Source organism: Diabrotica virgifera, chromosome 10 (genome assembly GCF_917563875.1).
Source record: "Diabrotica virgifera virgifera chromosome 10, PGI_DIABVI_V3a".
Classification (NCBI taxonomy): Eukaryota; Metazoa; Arthropoda; class Insecta; order Coleoptera; family Chrysomelidae; genus Diabrotica; species Diabrotica virgifera.
The window spans coordinates 30,743,362-30,768,642 of NC_065452.1; the positions used below are offsets into that span (position 1 = coordinate 30,743,362).

At 35.4% G+C, this 25,281-nt stretch overlaps 2 protein-coding genes across 2 annotated transcripts in view; one reads left to right on the top strand and one right to left on the bottom strand.

Moving 5' to 3' along the window:
- Positions 1 to 25,281, top strand: part of LOC126893182 (ceramide kinase) — a 233,251-nt gene that overhangs the window by 121,904 nt on the left and 86,066 nt on the right. The window lies entirely within an intron of this gene.
- Positions 22,063 to 24,025, bottom strand: LOC126893183 (trichohyalin-like). The gene is made up of 2 exons (XM_050663137.1): positions 23,760 to 24,025; positions 22,063 to 23,502 (listed from the first exon to the last, which is right to left on the bottom strand). Exon 2 carries the CDS (start codon positions 23,496 to 23,498, stop codon positions 22,065 to 22,067), a length of 1,434 nt encoding a protein of 477 aa, XP_050519094.1. The 5' UTR covers positions 23,499 to 23,502; positions 23,760 to 24,025; the 3' UTR covers positions 22,063 to 22,064.

A 25,281-nucleotide genomic window follows, 5' to 3' on the forward strand; every position in this document is an offset into this window, starting at 1 on the left:
TTTAGTTGGTGGTTGTTGATATATACAGGAGGGCAGTGACCTTTACGGTTTGCGAAGGTAATATGAACCGACTTTGTTTCATTTGTTTGAAAACGCCACCGTTTTAACCAAGTTTGCATTTTGTTCACGTAGAATGTTCACATACTGCTACAACACCACCCCCAATTCATACCATGGATACACACCTTTTGAATTAGTATATGGACGGCCAGCAAATATACCTGAGAACCTCACCTCTAACATCCAACCATGCTACAATATAGACGCATATTATAATGAGCTTAAGTATAAACTTCAGTTTGCGCATACCAGAGCCCGCAAAATTCTAATACAACAAAAAATAAACAGGCAGGGGCAGAGCCAAATCATAGCATCACCTCAGAAATTCAAAGTAGGTGACCTAGTCTTAATTAAAAACGAAGAGAACACCAAATTCGATTCCTTATACAACGGTCCATATAGGATAACAGAGATAGGTGAAGTAAATTGCAAAATTGAGTTAAAACCGGGAAAAGTAAAGGAAGTTCATAAAAATAGGTTATATTCATACAAGAAGTGAATTAGTGTGGAAAAAGGACTAAAATATATTTAATTTGTAAATAAGATTTAATTTGCTTATAAAATAGGTACAAATTTATTAGAATAAGGAATAATATAAATATTTTATTGCTATATACTGGATAAAAATAGGATTTCTGTTAAGTTAGGGTGTTAATATAGTTGAGAACTTATATCTGAGGATATAAGCCCTCTTCCCCAAAAAGGGATGATGTAACATGGTACGTTAACCCTTAGCATTGAATGGAACCTCTACGAAATAAAATATAATATAGTTTACATTAAGGTACATATGATCGGCAATGACCGCTATTGAACTTATCCATGTTATTATTTAGTTAATGTATATATAAACCAACCGGAGAAGCTATGAGACATTCAGATCAATCGATTAGTCACGATGAAGAAATAATACCTTAGTTGTTGGTTACAAATACACCGTTGTTTAATTGTTTTAATCTAACACTGTGAAGTTCAAATATAATTATAGTGAAAATGGTATTTTATTATACATCCAAATAAATCTTGGACTTAGGGCGCTATAGCTCAGTCACCTGACGTATTACCACATCACGGGGATTATTTGTCCGGACTCCGTGGGGATAGACACTTGCCAAACAGCGTAATCAAAAACTATAACTTATTTTAATTTTGAGTCGATTTTTTTGCTCTCAAGTGAAGAGTACAGGGGAAAACAAGGAATGTCACTTTTTCATGAATTTCTGCCTTTGGGAGCGTTCAAGTATTACGTAACGCAATTTTTGAACATTTTTGACCCCCCTCCCCCCATGTAACGCACCGTAACGTTTTTATGTACCCCCCTCCCCCTACCTAAACGTTACGTAACACCCAAGTGGCCATTTGAACCTAAATGGAAAACGAGGTTGCGAAAAGTACCGGAAACTCGGTAAAAGAACTTTGTTATTATTTTAATGGCATTTGAGGTAATAATAAAAACTTACAATCATCATTCAGCCTTAAATGTCCACTGATAAACATAGGCCTCCTCCCCTCGTTTCCAACCACGTCTATCCTGCGCCGCTCTCATCCAGTTTTTATTTAGCTTTCTTAAGTCGTCAGTCCATCTTGTAGGCGGTCGACCGACGTTTCTCTTGTCTTCTCTTGACCTCCATTCCAATAACCTTTTGTCCATCGCCCATCTGTCATTCTGGTAATGTGTCCTGCCCATCTCCACTTCAACCTGGCTAGCCTTTCGATGACGTCAGTCACCTTTGTTCTTCTCCTGATTTCTTCGTTTTTGATTTTGTCTTGCACAGTTATTCCTAACATTGACTGCTCCATTCTTCTCTGCGTTACTATTAGTTTGGTAGCCGAGGCTTTAGTTAAGGTAAGTATTTCTGATCCGTACGTCAAGACTGGGAGGACGCACTGATCAAATACCTTTCTCTTTAGGCATGTGGGCAACTCACTTTTAAAAGTTTCTCTCAGTTTTCCAAATGCTGCCACCCAAGAACGATTCTTCTATTCAGTTCATGTGTCTGGTTATCCGTGCCAATCGCAATTTCATGTCCCATGACATGAAATATGTTCAAAACTTACAATAATAATCTTTTATTATTAATTTTACATTTACATTTACATTTTCCCTACTTGGCCGCATCCTTACATACATTTTTGACTTCATTCTTTATTGTTCTTCTCATGCATTCTTCTATTTTATCTTTTTTAATAAAAGCTTAAAATATCCTAGAGGTCGTGTTACCTTTTTCTGAAACATCTTGTATATATAGACAGGGTGAGGCAAATAAAGGGCCTATTAGAAATATCTCGAGAACTAAAGGCAACAGAATCATGAAAATTTGAATTAAGGGGTTTTGAAGAGTCATCTATTTAATGAAAATATTTTGATCTATTTGCTACTTCCGGTTATACCGGAAGTTGCTTATAACTTCGTTTGTTTAAATGGGACACCCTGTATATTTTTGCATTTTTGGATTTTCTCCGATGTCTTCTTTCTTAAAATATGAGGTTTTGTAATGTTATACAGTGCATTTTAAAAGATAATTACGTTTTTGTATTAATTTCGTAGCAACATTCACACCCTGTAGAATTGTAGTAGTTTGACATATAAAACTCTACTTACGTTCAAATGATTTTTAATATAGTCTACTATTGTTAAGAATCATTAGTATAGCTAAATCTTTAATTTTAGTATACAGGGTTGGTTGAAACCCGGAATGAAAATTTTCTGAGTTTTCTTAAATAGAACACCCTGTATTTTAGTATTGTAATGAAATGATATTTTATGGTACTTTTTTTATTTCTTAAGCATTCCCTATACCTAACTGCTTTAATTTGTGCTTAATTGTTAATCGTACCAACAATCTTAACTACGTAGGTATTTTGATAGCTATAGCTACCATTATTGGTAATTTTAAGGATTAGTCTGGATTAATATGTATTTATTTCTGAAAAATTATTTGATTGAATTTTTTCACGGCCAACCTAATAAAATTTTACGTATTTTTTGTTGCAACTAATGTTTAGCTTGAATCACCAATAACTCACAAATTAAAGCAATTAGGTATAGGGCATACTTATAAAATAAAAAAGTACCATGAAATATCATTTCATTACAATACTAAAATACAGGGTGTTCCATTTAATAAAACTCAGAAAATATTCATTCCGAGTTTCGACCAACCCTGTATACTAAAATTTCAAAATTAGCTATACTAATGATTATTGACAATAGTAGACTATATTAAAAATCACTTGAGCGTAAGCAGAGTTTTTAATGTCAAACTGTTACAATTCTACCGGGTGTGAATATTGCTACGAAATTAATAAAAACACGTAAATATCTTTTAAAATACCCTGTATAATATTAGAAGATATTGAGGAGAATCCAAAAATGTAAAAATATACAGAGTGTCCCATTTAAAAAACGAAGTTTTAATAAGTCTTATCAGAAGATAATAAGACAGAAAAATCAGTAGACCTGGTAACCCTGCGTGAGGGTGCAACATAATACAATTCAGGGGTATATGTAAAACATAAAAGAAATTATGTAGTTTTTTTTATTTAAGTTAAAAAAGAATGTTACGTAACGCGCTTTTCGAACCCCCCTCCCCCCCATGTAACGCGCCGTAACGTTTCACAAGACCCCCTCCCCCCAAACTGCGTTACGTAATACTTGAACGCTCCCTTTCTCACCATGCGGTAGCAAAAACTGAGTACTATCGACTAGACCAGTGATTCCCAAAGTGGTCCAGGTGGACCCCCAGGGGTCCACGAGGGACTCAACGGGGGTCTAAGTTGGCGTGAAATAAAAATGGGGGTTCACAAGTTGCAAGTGGGGGTCCACGAAAATTTTATAGCAATTTGGTATTTATTTAAACAAATTTGCATTTTTTTATTGTAAAATATCACTGGAAGAAATAATATTTTAATAGTAGTGACTCAAAAATGTTATTATAATGCATCATAACAAGTTATTTTATTTAAAAACAAGTTTTTGATCAAATTTTAGTGTAGAAAACGTTAAAATACCGTTGTTTACATTTTCCTCCATTCCCAAAACACATGTCTTTCGACTTGACTGAAAATTTGCCAACAGATAGCCAAAACACAGGACTTTAAGTGGTTAAAAGAATTTGTATCGTATTACAATACAAAAAAATACGTGGAATAATATCAGAGTCAAAAATATAGGCGTCTACTGTAAGTACAATTAATTCGAAAAATATCGACCATACGAAAAAAATGGTTAAGAAAATTATAATAATTATTTTAAACACAATTTATTTGGATCAATTTCAGTTCCTATCATTTTTGTCGAAAAGTTGATAATTGCGGAGATATTGAACAAAAACCACTGCGATCAAATCAATCAGGGCTTATGTTCGCGCCTTTACCGCATACGTACTACCTGAAATATTGATTTTAGCAAAAACATGAAGGAGATCAAAATTGTGTAAAATTTAATTTTCTCCATTTTTGTATTGGTACATTTTTGTTATAAAACTAATAATAAACGAGATAATTCAATAAATATGCTGTAACTGTCACTCTTTCCCCCATAACTCGGAAAATATCGACGGCACAAAAAAATTTATAATAGAATAAATTATACGAAATTATATTTTCCACAACTTCAGTCCTTACACTTGTCGAAAAGTTAAATATGGCGGAGATATTGAGCAAAAACGGTTCTCCTTTATTCGCGATTTTAAATTAATTTTTTTTTTAGTACACTACTATTGACCCCCTTAAGATTAGAAAAATAGAATCTTGCTTGGGTAGCTCGACATGCCAGATCAAATGCTAACCCGACTGTACTATATAATTTTGACTCTTTATTGCATGTAACTTTTCTTGTACTGTAAATATTGTAAAACTATACAAATTCTTTTAACCATTAAAGTCCTGTGTTTTGGCTATCTGTGGGCAAATTTTCAGCCAAATAAAAGAACATGTATTTTGGGAATGAAGGAAAATGGAAAAAACAGTATTTTAACATTTTCTACGGTAAAGTTTGATCAACAACTTGTTTTAAAACCAAAAACTTGTTATAATGCCTAATAATCACATTTTGAACAACCCTTCTATTAAAACATTATTTTTTCAATTATTGATAATTTACGATAAAAAATGCAAATTTGTTTAAATAGATTCCAAATCACTGTAAAATCGCTTAAAATGATATTTTGAGAAAAGCAAAGACGAAAAAGACCTTCAATGTCTTATTTTTACCCCCTCCCCCATGTTTTTCATTGGAAGTATGGTAAACATGTAGCAGCAGGGGGTCCATCGAAAACAGTATATTTTTTAAAGTGGTCTACGAGAAAAAATAGTTTGGGAACCTCTGGACTAGACTATCAATTCAGAACAATAACCAGATAGATCAGTCTATATAAATTTTCTAAGAATTTGTATCCAGGCGAAGGACCAGGATTGTCCGCACGCAACTGAACAAAAATAAGGAATGTTAGCAATTTTTTGGTGCATTATTAAATTAATATAGATTAATATTATATTAAGATTATGGAATAAGAATTGCTAGAATTCTGCTAAAAATCTCATAAGTAGTTTTTGTATCATAAAAATTAAACCTTTATTGGTGTTTATCTCAATATGTATAAAATGTGACATTCCTTGTTTTCCCCTGTACTCTTCAAGTGTATTTTAAAACAAATCAAAATCGAAATATTTTTTATCTTCCCGCTATCCCCACATAAATCAAATATGTTTATAGATTTATCTCTCATTGTTAAGACAGCGAAAACTCTGAGAGGATGAGTGCCGTGAACTGTGAACTGGCGTAGGCGCGTGATCAATACAGCATGCATCTCCGCACTCATCACTCAAACAAATAACAACCTTCTAGTTGAAAAATAATCGAGTGGAGTTTTGCGTCATTTTGAAATCTTTATGCCTAACAAATTCTACAGGAGAGCTCACTAAATAGGCGAGCGGTTTGCCCCTAAAAAGACGATTAGAAACGAAATACATATACTAACTCGGTCTATATAGACATTTGAAATAACAAAAATTGCCGGAGAGCCAAATTTCGGTGGAGAGCTAGGGTATACTATAACAAATAAAGTATTAAAAGTCCCCATCGATCCCATGTGTGCAACAAAAGTTATTCGGGGTCAAACGTAAAAATTTGAGATTTTTTTGGATTTTTTTCGAAAACGGTAAGTTTTATCAAAAAAGAACTTTAAACCAAAGTTGTAAATCTTAAAATTCTCTACAAAAATAGTCCTTACTATTTTTTTCCTAAGAGTTGCCATTCCTGAGATATCGCGATTCTAAGAGTCACATTATACATGATATGCACACGTTTCCACACCACCTGTGAGGTAGTGTACCTACTCTGCGCGTTTTTTTACCTTGGTTTCCCCTGTAGGCCTACTCCACTAACTGTTTTGACAATTTTAGTATAATTTAAGGAAACAATACCGATCAAGTTCTAGATATTACCTTATTATTGATATTGCTATTGATTATTAGGTTAATATTTTAGGTTTTGATTTATTTAGATATTTTAATCAGATTCATATTCTTGAAAGTCTACTTCAACAGTCAAGTCTTCTTCGATTTCATCTTCTTCCTCTTCCTCTTGCTGGATGTTCTAAAATTGTTCAAATATGACTGAGTCATTGGTCTCTTCATTAAAATCACAGGAGTCTTCCTCTGTTGTACTAAACTGGCAATTTGAGCAAGACTGGCCTTGGCAGTTGGTACACGCTGGAGAACACAGCAACCCGACTTTTTTACATCCACATTTGGCACTACAACCTTTTTCGCAATTGCAAAAAATAGTGTTAAGGAGTTTTTCTGGAGCAGGTGGGAGTAAGGTTTTAATCGGTTCCAGAGTATTATCTATTAATTTCCAACCCCAGTCTTCTGGATTCAGTTCATTGCCTAGCCATGTTTGAACTTGATAATATACTCGATACAAATGTTGAAAAGCAGATGCTGATGTTGGAGGAAGACATGATAGTTGTACTTGTTTCTTGTTTCGCGTATTTTTTACAACAGTTAAGTATCGGTATTTATCAAGACAACTAATTTTTTTGGAGCTCCATAAACTGCAAGAAGAAAGCGAATTCCTTCCGTAATTATTGTTTGCTATGTGGAATCAAGTTCTGTAAAAACTTTACAGCAGCCAGTCAAATCTTTTTTTTTTTCGAATAATTTAAGTACTGACGTTTTGCCTCTTCTGTACATTGCTGACGTAGTGTCGCAGCCCGTTATCGCATGTAAAAATAAAAATGTACTTTTGGCATTTGGGATAAGCCGATAAACTTTTCAAAGAATATATCTCTGTTCGCTGTTGAGCCCTTCCAGGTTTCAGAAAATAAATAACTTTATCTACTGGAGTCCTTGTAGTAAGCAGTACTAACAAATCAACATCTTCAGCAACTACAATTGTTGTGTTTGTTGCCTTAAATGTTTCAATTGCTGTCTCAATTATAAGGACATCTGCGTCATTTTTAGCTTGTTTCACTTCAATATTCGCAGCTGTTAATTTGTCAGTTAACATGGAAATGAAACGAGAATTATTATTAATGTTAGCGAAAAATTGTTGTTGATTCGCTGGAACTGTTATATTTTCATCAAAGATAATCTCGCAACCCGATGATGTTTTTGTAGTCCGACGACGTTGTTCTGCAATTTTAATATTCTTTGTCGAGTCACTGTAGCCGTCAAATACCACTGTTACTGTAAGCCCGTAATGTCTACTAATTGGTAGACGCTTGTAATAAGCACTTATATTCACTTAAACTGAACCTTTAGCACTAAAAGAAAGAGATAATATGAACAAGACCTACGGACAATTATTGTATATTATATTGTATATTATACTGTAGCCATTGTTTACAATAGACAATCTGTTCTTTTTTAAACAATGGTATAGCCAAATGTTGTTCAAGGCCACGTGGATAGAGGAAATTCAGTTTGGGACTTTTGAAGAAATATTTTCAGAATAGTATAATATATTATATAAAAGAGACACAAATAGGCATTTATACTTATCTTAATTTCCACATTATGCATATACGTGGCTTATATGTGCATATAATGTATAAAGTAACTTTTAAAATCGCGATATCTCAGGAATGGTAACTCTTAGGAAAAAAATTGCAAGGACTATTTTTGTAGAGAATGTTAAGATCTACAACTTTGGTTTGATGTTTTTTTTTTGATAAAACTTACCGTTTTCGAGAAAAATCCAAAAAATCTCAAATTTTGACCTTTGAGCCCGAATAACTTTTGTTGCACACATGGGATCGATGGGGACTTTTAAAACTTTATTTATTATGGTAAACTCTAGTTCTCCACCAAAATTTGGCTCTCCGGCAATTTTTGTTATTTGCCAACTATTTTGATGTCTAAGTTGACCGGATTATACCGACTATTTTTTATTTTTACCACACCAAACCTGTTTTATTCGATTCTATATACACTACTCCAAGAAATAATTAACGCACCACCTTAAAAATGGGCAATTTTTCGTGTCTCGAATTTCCTAAATCTGTCGACAGATTTAAGTGATTTTTTTAATATGTTATAGCCTTATTCTTTAACAATATCGCTGCAAGAATATTGTTGCTAGACAGGTAAATTGTCATTGTATACCGGGTGTACTAATCAAACTGTGATTTTTTCTCAAAGTTCACCACACCCTGTGGAGTATTCTAGCATTTATAAAATACTGAAATTAAAACCCAACTATAGCCTCAGGTTTTCTTAACATTATGTTTTTTATTCAATCGCTTATGTTGGATAATAAAAAAATTAGGTACTTTAACAACTAACCATGTTGTGGCCAGCCACTGTCGCCGATCCTCCCTATGCAGAGATACCAAAGCATCGTAGACGAAATAATGAGTGCCGCTACAAACGAAAAAGACGTGATCGTTGCCGGGGACATCAACGCGAAGTCAAGGTTGTGGGGTTCCCCCATAAATGATAAAAAGGGGGAACTCTGGAATGAATGGATGGCCCAGGCTGGCCTCCAAGTTCTGAACAACAACAAACCAACTTTTGTGAGAGGGGCCAGCCAGACACACATCGATGTAACATTAGCAAGTGAAGGGCTATCCCGCAGAATACACGGCTGAGATGTCCTCAACGACCAGCTGTTTACCCACCACCGATACATTAGGTACGAAATTTAGGTGAAGGGGGAATAAGACGGCCGATAGGACACACTGACATCTATTTTAACAAAACCACGTACCTGTCGGAGGTCAGAAAGATCAACGAGGAAGAGATTTCTGACCTTGGCCAACTAAGAAGAGCACTAAAAGATGCAGCAAGGTTGGCCACCGTAAAGAAAAAGAATGATAAAAAATCCCCCTATTGGTGGACGGATGAGATTGAAGGTCTACGGGAGAGATGCCTCAGAGCTCGCAGGAATTATACGAGAAGCCAGGGCAGCCTCGAGCTCAAGGAAATATACAAGGAATTAAAGAAAGAATTAAATAAAAAAATAAAACAGGAAAAAAAGGAAAAGTGGCATGCCCTTATAAAAGCATTGGACGAAGATGTATGGGGCGATGCCTACAAGATAACTATGAAGGCCCTGAAAATAATCGCCCCATATAAATTGGATGAGGACCAGCGGATGGAATCAGCTGAACTCCTCTTCCCCACCAAAGACATCCAGAATGTTATAAAAATATTTCCAAATATGGTGGAGGAGTTTACAGAAGAGGAAATAAAAACCGCTGGTCAAGAGATGAAGACAGGGAAAGCTCCCGGCCCTGACGGGCTGCCACCAGAGGCAATAAAGATAGTAGCAACGGAGAAACCAAGTTTGATCAGAAGAATATGCAACGATCTACTGCAGAAACAACAGTTTCCCAGAGACCTAAAGGAAGCGAACCTAGTTCTGCTCCTAAAACCCGGGAAACCCCCGATTCGGCATCCTCTTATCGACCAATATGCCTCCTAGACTGCCTTGGTAAGTTCTATGAGGCGCTTATCAAGAAGAGGCTGGAAGGCGTGTTGGAAGATGAGAGAGTGCTATCAAACCAGCAATATGGATTTAGAAAAGGCCGATCGGCAGTCGATGCCGCGGCCTGGATAAGGGACACGACTAGAGTAAGCAAAAAAGTGGGTGGTCCTTGTTCTGTTGGACATTAAAAACGCTTTCAAGTCAGCAAACTGGGGCCTCATTATAGACAGAATTGTCGAAAGTGGGGCTCCGGAATATGTGTCCAACATAATAAAAGACTACCTATCTGAAAGAACCGTATGTATATCCAAGAAAAAGAAGATGAAAATGACCGCGGGAGTACCCCAGGGGTCAGTCCTGGGACCCTCACTATGGAATATATTATGTAACGGGGTACTAAAAATAAACACGGAGAGAGGAGTAAGGGCGATTGCATACGCGGACGACCTGGCCTTACTAGTCGAAAATGATTGGGGCATAATAGAAAAAGTAAACCGAGCAATAAAAAGAACCGCGGAATGGATAGAAGAAAATGATTTAAAACTAGCAGTAGAGAAAACGGAAGCTATAATCTTGAGGGGACCGAGATATAGAGAAAACATATTATTCGAGTACAAAGACTCCGTAATAAGACCCCAGAAAACAGTTAAATACTTAGGAATAACAATAAAAGACTGAAAACGTTTGTTTTCTATACTTCCACAAAATTTATTATATCTAAGTGACTACAGCTGTTTCGGCGGAGTGCCTTTCTCAAGTAATATAGTTTACAATGTGTTTGCCTTTTTAATCTTCAACTGAAGAGGTTGAGGAGTGGGGAGCTATTTGTCTCGAGTTGGTCATTCAGAATTATATCTGTATTTTTCTGATAAAAATGATAAACTGAAAAATACAGATATAATTCTGAATGACCAACTCGAGACAAATAGCTCCCCACTCCTCAACCTCTTCAGTTGAAGATTAAAAAGGCAAACACATTGTAAACTATATTACTTGAGAAAGGCACTCCGCCGAAACAGCTGTAGTCACTTAGATATAATAAATTTTGTGGAAGTATAGAAAACAAACGTTTTCAGTCTTTTATTGTTAGATAAAATGAACTTCCATCAAGTAACGGTCGAATCCATAAATTACTTAGGAATAACTTTTGATGACAAAATGAAATTCGGACCACACGTACAAGAGGCATGTCGGAAGGCGGAAGAAATGACCTCCACACTAAATAAATTAATGCCAAATATAGGGGGTCCGGGATCACAAAAACGAGTTGTAATGTTGCAATCAATCATGTCCATCTTACTATACGGTGCCCCAGTGTGGCACAAGGTTCTAGAGATGGCAAAATACAGAGACATGCTTCTTAGAGCACAGAGGAAACCTCTGATCAGGGTGTGCAGCGCATACAGAACCGTTTCAACCATTGCCTTACAAGTGGTGGCTGGGTCTGTGCCGATGCACATCCTGGCCAGAGAAAGGGTCCGAATGCATCAGAGGGGCAACGGGGCAATTGGTTCAGGGACACAAGAAAGAAAGAGGAGCTTGGAGATGTGGCAGAGGGAATGGGCAACTGAAGTCGGAAAGGCTGCCTGGACGAGATGCCTGATTCCGGATGTAGTGAGGTGGTACGAGTGCCGACATCGTCGCGTTAACTACTACTTCATACAGTTCTTGACGGAGGATGGATCGTTCAGAAACTACACCTTCCGTATAAGGAAAACGACAGACGATCTATGTCCCGAGTGTGGGGTGGTGGATGACGCGCGGCATATCGTATTCGTGTGCCCTGCATATCGTGCGGGGCGAACTGAGCTGCAGCTGGATCTGGGGTCTCCTCTAGGTGAGCCACAAGAGCTCATGGATAGAATTATCGGAAGCAGGAGGGACTTCGACTTGTTCATTGCTTTTGTCACAAAAACCATGAAGCACAAAGAAGAAAAAGAGAGACGACTACAGGCGGGATGACCCATATTACATATCATATTATTTATTTATAAAAAAAATCGTTTGTGTTGTGGTTGGTAGTCAGCGGGGGGAGGACCCTATACACCCTAACCACGCTGACTGCCTATTTAATTTTATCTATTTTACTTTTTAGCTGATTTTATCTGATATTTATTATTTTATCGGATTTTATTAATTAACCTATTTAATTTTATTTTTAACTCTTACCGTTCTTTTATTTTCACTTTCTGCTTTGTCCTGTTCATGTTCTCTATCTCTTCTTTCTATTCTCTGTTTCTCTCCCATTTATTTTCTCTTCTTTTCTCTCCCGCATACCTTCTCTGCTCTTTTCTTTTTTTATCTCTTTTATTCTTGTTTCTTCTTCTTATGTTATATTTGTCCGTATCGTTGTGGGGCAGTCGGTGGGGAAGGACCTTTTACATCCGACCTACACAGACTGCCCCATCTTAATATCAGAGTGAGTGAGTGAATGGGTGGATGAGAAGGCGTGCATAGATGAAAGCATGAATGATTGGAGTTACTCGTAACTGTCAACTGGCATTCTTTGGTTGGTTCCATCTTGGTTTGGGTGGCGTCCTGGCTGCCCTACTACCCCGCGCACGGCGACCGGTTTGGAACGGCGCTCGGGGGCGGGGGGCGACCAGGCGGCCGGCTAATCCGTGGAATACATGCTGGGAGTGCCGGAGGGGAGCTATGAGTAAGGTCGACGGGTCAGATATGCTCGCTAAGAGCGCTTCCGGACCCGTCGGCTGGAGAAAGAGGAGGTGGGTTTAGTCAGTAGGCGGCCCGGCAAGATAGAGATAGGACGGACTGAATCCGACACACCTGGGACACCTTCCCAGACGGTCTTAAGAAGATTCCCACCTACCAAAAAAAAGGGGCTACAAAATCGCGGTTTTAAGCCACTTTGTGGAACCACCCAGTAGCGCTGCAGAATGGCTCGTCTGTTTCGGTTCCCACAGTTGATTTCGTGTACATAATAAAAAAAAATAGTCTTCAAAGTCGATCCCGAAATACACCCCAAAAAGTCTGATACTAATATTTACATAATGATCAGTTGTAATTCAATTACTGGACACAAAGACCCTATTTGCGTGTATTTTTTTTTTCAGTTAGGTCTTATTTAAGAAATCAATACAGATTATACGATGAGCGTTTCATGGAAATGGTATATTTAATGTATTGTAACAAAGCCATACAGTATTTGTTTACGGTGAGTGTGCTACTATTTACTAACAACAAATATACTGTTAAAATAGTCCATGTTGTGATCTGTTTACGTATGAAAAAATTTCTGATTCGGTTTCTTTGTTCAAAAATGTTGTAAAGAAATCAGGAAGGTGACGGAACGACGAAGACTCGTTGTTTTATCCCCGTTTAGACCTATGCCTCTTCAGGGTACGGAATCTCCCTTTCGGCAGCGTAGGGGTGGCATTTAAGAGTAATGCAGGTCTTCTTCTTCTTCGTGCGACTAGGATTACTCCTGTTTGTCTGCCTCTTATTCTGTTTCAGTTGTTTTTGACTGTACCGGGTGTCCCAATAAGAATGGCTCTCGGCCATATCTCAGGAACCGTTTATACTACAACTTTGGGAAAAAAAATTTTATAACAAAAGTTGCCCCGAGAAAAGCCTGGAAATTATTTTCATAATTGTAAGTCCACCGCTAGAGGGCGTAATTAAATATCAAAAATTAAAAAATCGAAATTTTAAAAATTTGCCTAATGGAAGGGCACTGGAAATCCGATTATCGTATTCTTCATAAAATTCTGCGCATATTTTATTTCACAAGTTTAAGTCTACCTGTGCAAATAAGAGGTGGGGGTGAGTGGGAACCTTGTTATGAAAAAATCGTTGTAAGTCCGGTTCTGCTTAATCGATTTTTGCAAACTTGGTAGGAAGGCTGTCCGCCTTCCGACATGCCTCTTGTACGTGTGGTCCGAATTTCATTTTGTCATCAAAAGTTATTCCTAAGTATTTAACTGTTTTCTGGGGTCTTATTACGGAGTCTTTGTACTCGAATAATATGTTTTCTCTATATCTCGGTCCCCTCAAGATTATAGCTTCCGTTTTCTCTACTGCTAGTTTTAAATCATTTTCTTCTATCCATTCCGCGGTTCTTTTTATTGCTCGGTTTACTTTTTCTATTATGCCCCAATCATTTTCGACTAGTAAGGCCAGGTCGTCCGCGTATGCAATCGCCCTTACTCCTCTCTCCGTGTTTATTTTTAGTACCCCGTTACATAATATATTCCATAGTGAGGGTCCCAGGACTGACCCCTGGGGCACTCCCGCGGTCATTTTCATCTTCTTTTTCTTGGATATGCATACGGTTCTTTCAGATAGGTAGTCTTTTATTATGTTGGACACATATTCCGGAGCCCCACTTTCGACTATTCTGTCTATAATGAGGCCCCAGTTTGCTGAGTTGAAAGCGTTTTTAATGTCCAACAGAACAAGGACCACTCACTTTTTTTGCTTACTCTAGTCGTGTCCCTTATCCAGGCCGCGGCATCGACTGCTGATCGGCCTTTTCTAAATCCATATTGCTGGTTTGATAGCACTCTCTCATCTTCCAACACGCCTTCCAGCCTCTTCTTGATAAGCGCCTCATAGAACTTACCAAGGCAGTCTAGGAGGCATATTGGTCGATTGTAGATTGTAAATGCTATTATCGATGTTTGTGATAAATTCGATTTGGATATCACAAAATGCCGTGGTTAGTCATAATATGACAATGCCAGTAATATGGCAGGGACTCTGGTGTTCAAACCAGAATAAAAAAAACTATGTCCTCAGGCTGAGTATGTCCCACGTGCCGCTTTCCTTAAATCTGGTAGGATCTGTGGCCGTTAGTTCATGTGTGATTGCTGTTTCTGTTTTGGGTCTACTTCAAGAACTGTACAATTTTTTCACAAGTTCAACACATCGATGCGAGCTTTATTTGAACCAAAATGCTCTGTAGTACGTCAAAGCCTATCTAAAACACCTTGGTTAGCGAGAAACGATGCTTGTCGAGCTCTGAAAGAAAATTGGCCGGCAATTATTACAGAATCTTTGAAACTAATAGAGAATGATAGGAACGAAAAACCTTTGTTTCGTAGTGATGCATCTGCTCTAAGATTAAACCTTGAATCACTAGAGACAGTATTTTTGTCCATATTTTGAAGTACCGTTTTAGAACGATTTCAAAAAGTCAGTACTGAGCTTCAGTATGAAACTATAACTTTAAGTAAAGTAAAAGGATATTACCAGTCGTTGGCTGGTTTTTTGGTAGAGCTTGGTAAAGCCAAAAGTTGGTTGGTTATAAGGGGGTTGGGGGAGGGGGAGATCAAGGCGTAGGGCGCCAGAAATATTAATGCCTAGTAGGGTTCAACATGTAAATCCCGCCCTGATTCTCTGACAACTCGAACTGCCAACTTTTGAGAAAAATGAAAAGATCATTTTTGTTTAAAATTACCCAAAAACCCTAAAAAATATTTTTCCAGCGCAAAAAAGGTGATCTTTTGAATTTGTTTAAAAAAATTGTTTAAATAATTTCTGCCCAAAAATTTCGCCCGGCACCCTTCTGGTTTGTTTAACCCGGGAACAGTTGCACTCTTTTCTGTCACGTAATCGGTTGCGCGTTAGGCTTTGTCTAAGAATACGTATTTAAAAGAAATTCTCATTTTATAGTATTTATTTATTTACTTGTTAGGTTAAAAATATCTATTTCTAACATGAGATATACACGAAAACGGAACAAACGCTAAAATAAAAGATAACAGATACAAAGAAACGGAACAAACATAAATTAAACCACAGTATGTAATTCCGTTAGTACGTCGGGCTAATTTTTGCGCAAAGTGCTTAAAACTGTTAAGTTATGGTTAATATAGAGATCGTTTATATATGTTACAGTTCAAGTTGATTATCCAGTTGGAGTTGACTCCAACTAGTTGGAGTCAACTCTAACGGCTGGTTTCAGTAAAAGTTGATTATAAATATAAAATGAAGATTTATATTCAACATTTACTAGTAAAAGTAGACTCCAACTAGGAAAAGTATACTCTTCCCAATGCCATTTAGTAAAAGTTGATTCTGATTCACACAAACAGCCGATTCTAGAAATTAAATGTTACTGAATATGTTCAAATTAGTCTAGGCTGTATCGTCGCCCCCGTTAGGTAAATTACTCCGATTCGAATTTTTTGCACAAACTTACTCAAAAAGAGGTCCTACAAATTCACACAAATAATTTTTTCACTTCACAAAATAATTTTCCTAACAAGTTCAGAAAGTCATACTTTTCCGCACGCGACTGCAGTTTGCCGAACGACGCGGAGTTCGGCAAGCAGTCGAGTGCGGAAAAGAGACTATCTGCAAGCGTTAGAAACAATATTTTTTCTACGAGTCTTTAAAAAATGACCAAATCTTAATCAATTAATTTAATTAATATGAAAATACATACACAAATTAATTCTTTGACAAGGTTGTCAAAACCAAACTTTCAGCATAATTGGTTAGCATGACGACGATCTTGGTTTCCATGACGACGATTCAAAACCACTGTTATTGTCTACTGATTAGACTTTCGAATATTATGTCAAAATTATTTTATTTCATCGAATTCTCTTGTTAATTTCATTAAAACATGAACACAATAAGATATATTTGAAATAAATTAGTAAATAATATCTAAATATTAGTTTATTGTATGTATTATAATTACTTTGGTGAGTGCTAAAGATGCTTTCCAGCCGTCCAATGGTGAATCTCACTCGCACTCACATTGACGGCCGCCTCAATACACGGTTAGCGCTCATTGTTGATAATTAAAAATAATATCTTATTAATGAAATAATGACAAAAATTTCTTCAGAATCTTATAGAGGTAGCTTTAACCTTTGATTTTTTTTTAGTTTCTGACTTTCATAATATATAATATCGTATGGCATTTTTGCCTTTCGGACAGTTCCGGCGCCAATTACACCTTTAACCCTGTTTCAAGTAACTAGTGTCGATGTACACTAGCCCAGGGGAACCTACGGCTTAACCTGCTCTCCGAGGCACGGTGAGACGGCTCGTGTCATTATTGGAAATGAAAATGGTTTGTCTGTGGCAGGGCTCGAACCCACGTGCACTGGCGTGTGAGGCCAGCGATTATGCCGTTACTCCACGGCCGCTCGCTCGACTTTCACAATAATTATCTTTAACCGAGTTATTAAACATTGAAAATGGTTATTTTGGCGATTTTCAAATTTTAAGTCGCTAATAACTCGACAACAGTCAATTTTAGAGAAAAAAAGGCCCAAAGGATCTAAAAAAAATTTGTACGAAGTGAAAAAATTATTTTTGCTAATTTGTTTAAAATCATTATTTATCGCCAAACGTCACTAAAATCATTCATTATTGTACTCATTTGCCCTCATTTTCGGCAGTAAAGTATCACACTTTGTTGTATTGAAAGAAAAATGTTACTTTACCTGCCGCGATTATTAATCAAATTAACCGAGATTGAATGTAAGTGGTCAATGGCAGCAATCGATTATTTATTTGAGTGAAATTAAAATTTATTTACTTTAATTATTAAAAATATTGTACAAAATTTATCTTATTATTAATAAAATTTATGTCAAAAAGTAAAATTCTGTAGTGTTTCGCAATTATATTCATACAAAATAAATCAAAACTTTACAGATTTAGTAATTAGGTAGGTATACAATATTGATAACTATCGATTAAACATCAAAACCGGCCATCGTGCAAAAGTCATCTGTAATTACTGTCATTACTGTCATACGAATTTTTTATTTCGTCTAAAATTAAATAAATTTCCTCAAAGTTGTAAGTAAGTGTTAATGTTTTTTATGATTGACGATACAATTTTGTACGCACCACCTCAATACTCTTTATCGAACGCGTCTGTTGCTCGCTTCGCTTCCTCTGCTCGTAATATCAGACTCGTTCGATAAAGAGCCACTTTACTGACTTGGTACATAAATAACTATTAAACAATTTTTCGACCACGGTACTGCCTAGTACCATCTGTCCGACAGCGAGTATAACTCCTCGTTAATTATAACAGGTAGAATGACAAATGAGGTGTCAAAGGAAAGATTAATATCCAAGGATGGTACTTAAGGTGACAAATTTAACCTAGGCTGTCTATCCTTCCGTCCGCAAATATAACTCCTCCGTCATTATAACAGGTAGAATGACAAATCTTCTTCTTCTTCTTTTTGTATAGACATTACTTTGTCTGTTTTTTCAATGTGCCTCTAGTAAGTTGTCGTTCCATCGCTTTCGTGGTCTTCCCACTAAACGTCCTCCTATTGGGGAACCGTCTCTCGCTGTCCTGACTACATTCTATTCTATTCTTCTGTTTCTTACCCAGTTATTAATGTTATCCACCTTACATCTCCGTCGTATATCTGTACTTCTAGCTCTGTCCCATAGAGTCTTACTATCGATTTTTCGAAGGGTTTTCATCTCGGCTGTTTCGAGCAATCGTTTTGTCCTCTCTGTGTCGGGTTGTGTTTCTGCCGCGTATGTCATTATTGGTCTGATGACTGATTTGTAAATTCTGCCTTTCATTTCTTTTCCGATATGACAAATGATGTGTCAAATGAAAGCTTATAATACAAGGATGGTAATATTCATTTTCTTCTTTCATCCATTAAATCCAATATTTCCTCTGTCATTCATCTTTGCTTCCGTGGTCACTGTTTTGTGAGCATTTCAGTTGCCGTTGCAAGGGCGTGTCTGATTTCCTCCCGAAGGCGAAAGTTAAGGATGTTTAATTATATGACAGTGTGCTAAAAAACAGTGCGAAAAAGTAAAACCCATTTAAAATACATTGTTACTTCAGACACACTTTAAACCCTTTATGTACTGCTATCTATATTTACAATTTTCACACAATAAAACCTTTACATCAGCGGTTCTCAATCTTTATGAGTCATGTACCATCTAAAGTTTATTTTATTGTATTTCTATATTTTTAGATTGTATAATCAAGATTTACTATGTACTACTATTTTAAGTTTTTGTGTGTTTTGTGTACCACCGCAAATAATTATATGTACCACCAGTGGTACATGTACCACAGATTGAGAACCGCTGCTTTACATAATATGAGATAGAGTAGATAAAAATTATTTTTGTGAATTTGGTTAACAAAAATTGGTTAAACAATTTTTAAGACCGCGGTACCGCGTGACACCATGTGTATTTGTTATAAAGATTGTTATACGGATGTACATATTTCTTTGAGTAAGTTTGTGCAAAAAATCGAATCAGAATAATTTACCTAACGGGGGCGACGTTACAAACTATACTAATAAGTAATTGAAACTGTCAAAACAAAGAAACGCACACTCATCAAAAATGCACTTGAGATTCTCGTATAATCAACATTTACTGAATCGATCCAGTAAGAGTCAACTCCAACTAGTAAAAGTTGATTTCAATTTTTAAAATCAACTTTTACTGCTCATTTCAGTTGGAGTTGACTCCAACTAGTTGGAGTCAACTCTAACTGAGAATCAACTTGAACTGTAACATATACAATACAGTATGTCCCTGTAAGTTGGAACCATATGGAGAACTTTTTTATTATTAATTTTACGAAAAAAAGTTATTCTTCATAAAAAGCTCTGCATGGTCTAAAACCTAAGATTCAGCCATCAGATATCAAATTTTATGAATATTATACGAGGTATGTCAAAAAATATGAATTTCACTCAAGAGTAAAGTAGCTTTATTTTTCACAATCTTGAAAATTGTTATTATGAAAAGTTGTTCGGAATTAAGAACTATATTCTAATGTGCAATTTCATCCTTCTAATTGAAAAAAAAATTAGATTTTTTTTTAATTATGGATAACGTTCAGTTATTTCAATTATGGTAACTCTTTTATTATTAATTTTACGAAAAACGTTAGTCTGTAAAAAGTTCTGCATGGTTTAAAACCTTAAATACAACCACCTTATATCAAATTTGATATATTTTATACGAGGTATGTCAGAAAAGATGAATATCGATGAAGAATAAAGTACCTTTATAGTTCAGAATATTTCAATAAGAAGGATTTAATTACAATTGGAACATGGTTTTTAGTTCTAAACAACTTTACATCATCACAATTTTCGATATTATGAAAAATAACATGTTATTATTTTAATCGCATTTGAGGTAATAATAAAAAATTTATTGTGGTATCCAAATGAACGTTTAAGTGAATGCATTCATGTATGAATGATGTAGGTATTATTAGTGCAGTCAGTGAGGGTATTTGGCTCCGAATTCCATCCTACTGCATCAAATTACTTTATATTTTCACTGTAAGTAGGGAATAGCTCAAGAAACAAAGTCTACGCTATATCCTATGACACTTTTAACTTAGAGGTGGTTCCCACCCGTTCTCGGGAGTGGAATTTTTTTTCTACGGCCGTTCTTAAGCACTTTCTAGCACGCATTTCGTTTCCGAAAGTTGCACTTTCCCGCACGGCGTGCGTGAAAGTAAAGTAGAATACCTTCTAATATGGCATTATTATACTATAATACATGCAATAAACTAATATTCAGATATTATTTACTAATTTATTTCAAATGGGTGATTCTCTGCAAAGTGAGTCTCATAATACAGATTTTTGGCAAACAAAAAAGTTCAAATAAGATATCAAATTTTCATTTTATTAGATGTGGTTTTTTATTAGAAAAAAGATTTTATCAAAAAACGTTCTGAATTAAGACCGGTTTTTGATTTTTTTACAATTTTCTGAAAAGGGCAGACACGGGAATTACGCCAAGTGCATGGGAATTACAATAAAATACTAGTGATTATAAAATGTGTGTTATAATGTAAAAAGTATACAAATCAAATGTCTTTCTAACTCAAACATAAATAAAAAAAGATAACCTAAATATGTTTCTAAATCTTAAAAAACTAAAAAACCTTATTTTTCAAAAACGTCAAGTTCCGTTGGGTACGAATAGTAAATTCGATTGCCTTTGCAGACAAGAGTTGGATCCGGAAGAATACGTAAAATATTATTAAAATCTACATATGAGATGTCTTCTTCGTCCAAACTAAATAACTTCGATTTACTTTCGCATATTTTGAGGAACATAACTTAACTTCTCCATCTTCATCCATCTCGCTTTGGCATATAGCTGCATATTTGTATTTTTCATTGGAAACATTTTTCTTAGCGTCAATTTTAACTTCGACAAGAATGTGGCAACCTGGTTTTATTTTTGAAGACATTACAACTCCATCTTCTTCAGAATCACTGTAAACATCTTCATATCTCAACTTTGAAGTCTTGCTTGTACAGGGAACATCTTTAGAATCAAAATCTTTATACTTCAAACATCCAAGTCCATAATGATGGCATGTTTCTTCACACGTGAAACAAGACAAACTGCGAAACCAACATTTTGACGAAAATTTTGTTACTACCTGATGTACTTTCATAGTACCTTTAAAAATAAGGTTATCATTTTGTTCCACTTGTTGCCTTATCTTATTAATTTCTTGTTCCGTGATGACATAAAACTTAATCTTTGCACAATTTTTCTCAAGCACGTCTATGAGTGTTCTTAGTGAATCAATATCAGATCCTTGTGCTACAATACGATCAGCAGTTCGTTTACATACCCCTCCAATACCATCAGGTGGTCCTTTTCCATGTCGAGCCTCGCAATAATTCCATGTCACCATTTTTATTTGACTAAAGTGTCGATTTAAATTTTTGACCAAAAAATTAAACATAAATTTATTGCGATATTGGGTCGCTGGGCTATCACTTAAAAAGTGAACTGTAGTGGCATCTCCTATTGAATCCTTTAGCACTGGTAATAAGTGGGCCCAAATAGCAGGAACATCATGCTTAAGACATTCTGACATCGTACAGTAAGAGGTAGGTTTAACAATAGAATCTGCAGTTGTTTTGTAGACGACGACTGTATGTAAACTGATTTGTTGCCTTGAGCCTCCGAAATGAAACGATTGTGTTTCTTGGGCATATTTTAAATTATAATTTTCGCTAAAGTCGCAGTGTATTAGGATAGATTTCTGCGAAAGTTGCTTCTTAAGGCCCGAAATTACCTGGAATTGTTGACATATTCATGCTTCGTGTGCCAAAAATCCAGTCAATTTGGATTCAAATTCATTAATTAAAGATCCCAATGTTATTGTAACAAGAATTTTTACGGTTTTAATCGTAGTTTTATTTGTGTTACTTTTGGGGTCGTAATATCCTTCTTTTTTTGTTGACCATTTATAATATTTGACAGGCTTGTTTTTATCGTGGTTATTGTATGTTATAACAGCCTCTTGACATTTTTCACACACACGGAATAGACAATTTTCAGTCTTTTTCTCGCAGCATAAACTTTTAATAATGGTAGTCAAATTTTTTGAACTTAAAACTCCGAATTGAAATAAACTAGAAGTAATAAGCTCCATATTTGCGTGTGTAGTGCACATACAAGTATCTCTACTGGAAACTTTCATTTGCAATATCCAAAACGGACGACATCTGTAAAAAAACGCGTAGCTCACCTTAATACCTGGATAAGTATTCAAAAATCTCTTGTGAAGGTTAATCATTGTATCTGCTAAATATCGTTTCTGTTTCGTTACTTTATTTCGAGTTATGTACTCTTTTTTTCCAGCACAAATTCTCGAATTTAAATCCTCGTTAAAATACTTATGTATCTGTCGTTGAACAGTATCCATACCTACAGACCTTTTTTTTTCATGTACTAAGATAGACTTATTTTGATATTTTTTGGGGCTCAAATTCCTAAACCCAATCTTTCTTGAGCAGTATTTTTTCAATCCATATTTTCTTATAATATTTCCAGACATAAGTTTCTTTATAACTTGCTTTGTTCTATTTTGCTCACACTCTTTGTATGAATGTCTTAGTTGTTCCTCCATAACCTGACCAAAAAGAATCTTTTTCTTAATTTCATCAACTTTAAGTTTCTTTCTTGGAGTACACGGTGTTTCATCGATAATCAAATCAGTGTTCGTTAGTGGTGTTAAAGGAGTTCTAGGCTGTTTCATCTCTAGCTCTTTTTTCTGTTTTTCCGCTTTAAGTCTCTGATACCTTTTTTTGTATTTTTCTAGTGCAGCTTCTAGCTTTTTAATTTTCTCTCTTGTTTTTACTTTTTCTCTATGTCTTTTAACTCTATTTTGAATAGCCCTTCTTCGCCCAATATCGGCTCTAATGTTTTCTGGTACATTTTCTTCATCTGAAGAATTTGGGGGTGTATTGTTTTCCAAATGTTGTCCAGTCTCCTTCAGAGCTTTTTGTCTTTGTCTGAATGCAGCTAAATTAGTTCTCCATTGTTTCCTCTTCAGTCTTTGTTGTCTTGGAGTCATCTCATTGATAGATTTTTTTATTTTACTTTTTCGTTGCCTCAGGTACTTTTCTTTTTCTTTTTGTTGTTGTTCAGCTCTTTTGATTGGATCTTCTCTTATTTTCCTGCGTCTTTCTCTCTCCCTTTCTCGTTTTCTTCGTAAAAGCTCTTCTTTGGAAAGTTTAGCCATGATTCTGGAAAAAAAATTAACATCAATAATAAAATAACAAGTGGTTGAAATTCCCGTGTCTTGCTTGTAATTCCCGTGTCACTAAAAAGACATGGGAATTACTGACCCGGGAATTACAAAATACGTGTTTTACGTTCATTATAAGCTTTAAAATAAAAAATTGAATAATATTATATTATAAAGCAGACTCTAAATAAGTCTAACATTGAATGATGCATAAAAATTTGCAAAATTTGTTATTTTTACCAAAAATAAACTTACCCCGGGAATTACACTGTTGAATATTACACACGTGGTTGCAGTGCTTTAAACAGTAATACATCCACTCTCGTTGCTTTCCAATGCTTAACAAATAGGTTAGGAGTCACAGCGGTGATTCACAAGCTTCCGGCTGTCAGCGTCGTTGAAAGTAGAGACATCTATGATTTTTACAAACAATTTTTGTTTGTAACACGGGAATTACTCATTTTGCCAGGGACAAAATATATAATTTTTTTTGTAGTTGAATTTTGACTTTATGTAGCTTTGAGTTTCAAGATTTTAAATATTAAATTATTCTTTTAATCAAATTACAAACAGAGGTTGTTAAAAGTAGAAGGATAAAGAAACTGTGATGAACATATTTGTGATATGAGTTTCGGGACATGACACGGGAATTACAAATTAACATTATTTACATGAAATTATTACTAAAAATAATTTTAATTGAAAAATTATTCGAATGCACTAATTGAGTACATGTTATGCATTTCAGTAATGATTTTAGTATTATAATTAAATTATTTTTGTTCAATTTCTGATACAAAGACATGGTGAGACTCACTTTTCAGATAATCACCCAAATGTATCTTATTTTGTTCATGTTTTAATGAAATTAACGCAATAATTCGATGAAATAAAATTATTTTGACATATTATTTAAAAGTCAAATCAGTAGACAATAGGTTTGTTCTAGCAAACAGTCAAACTAGTCAGAAACCGTCAGCAAACAGTTGGTCAGTGAGAGAACATAATACAGCCACCAGTGCTATCCCCTCTACTCGCGCTGGTCGACTATTCGCTGATGGTTTCAAACCGTTTGAAACTGATGCTAGAACAAACCTAAATACAATGGTTTGAAATCGTCGTCATGGAAACCAATATCGTCGTCGTGGTAACCCATTATTTAAAAATTTTGGTTTTGACAACCTTGTCAAAGAATAAATTGGTGTATTTTCACTCCTAAATAAAAATTGATATGAAAAAATTTAATTTTTTGTGGCTTTTTTCCAAAAGTACGGCTTTAGAAAAAATATTGTTCCTAACTCATGCGGAAAGTGTCTTCCCCGCACTCGACTGCTTGTCCGAACTCCGCTATCGCGTCGTTCGAGTCAACGGCAGTCTCGTGCGTGAAAGTATCACTTTCCGCACTAGTTAGGAAAATAACTATTATCAAACTAACACCGGAAGTGGCCAGAGAACCTAATTCTAAGAAATAACTGTTTTATACATTTTTTGAAAAATCAATACTTTTTGAATTATTCGTGGTTAAAAATTTGCCATTTTCATTGAAAAATGACACTTTTCGGAGTCTGTTTTTTTGGGAATACCATAAAAATTGTGCATCTAACGAAAAAAACTATATAAAACATTTTTGTAGATTATCAAAAATCAGACAGAGAGATTCATTTTATCATAAATCTTCTAGTTTTTAACTTAAATAAACCTTAAATAATTAAACCTTAATAAAAAAAAGAGATGGTAGATGAAAAAAGATTTTTTTGGTGCATGCTCAAATTGGTGT

What these genes read in the sequence shown, in the direction of transcription:
- LOC126893183 (XM_050663137.1), bottom strand. Translation starts at nt 23,498, where the DNA reads ATGGCTAAACTTTCCAAAGAAGAGCTTTTACGAAGAAAACGAGAAAGG.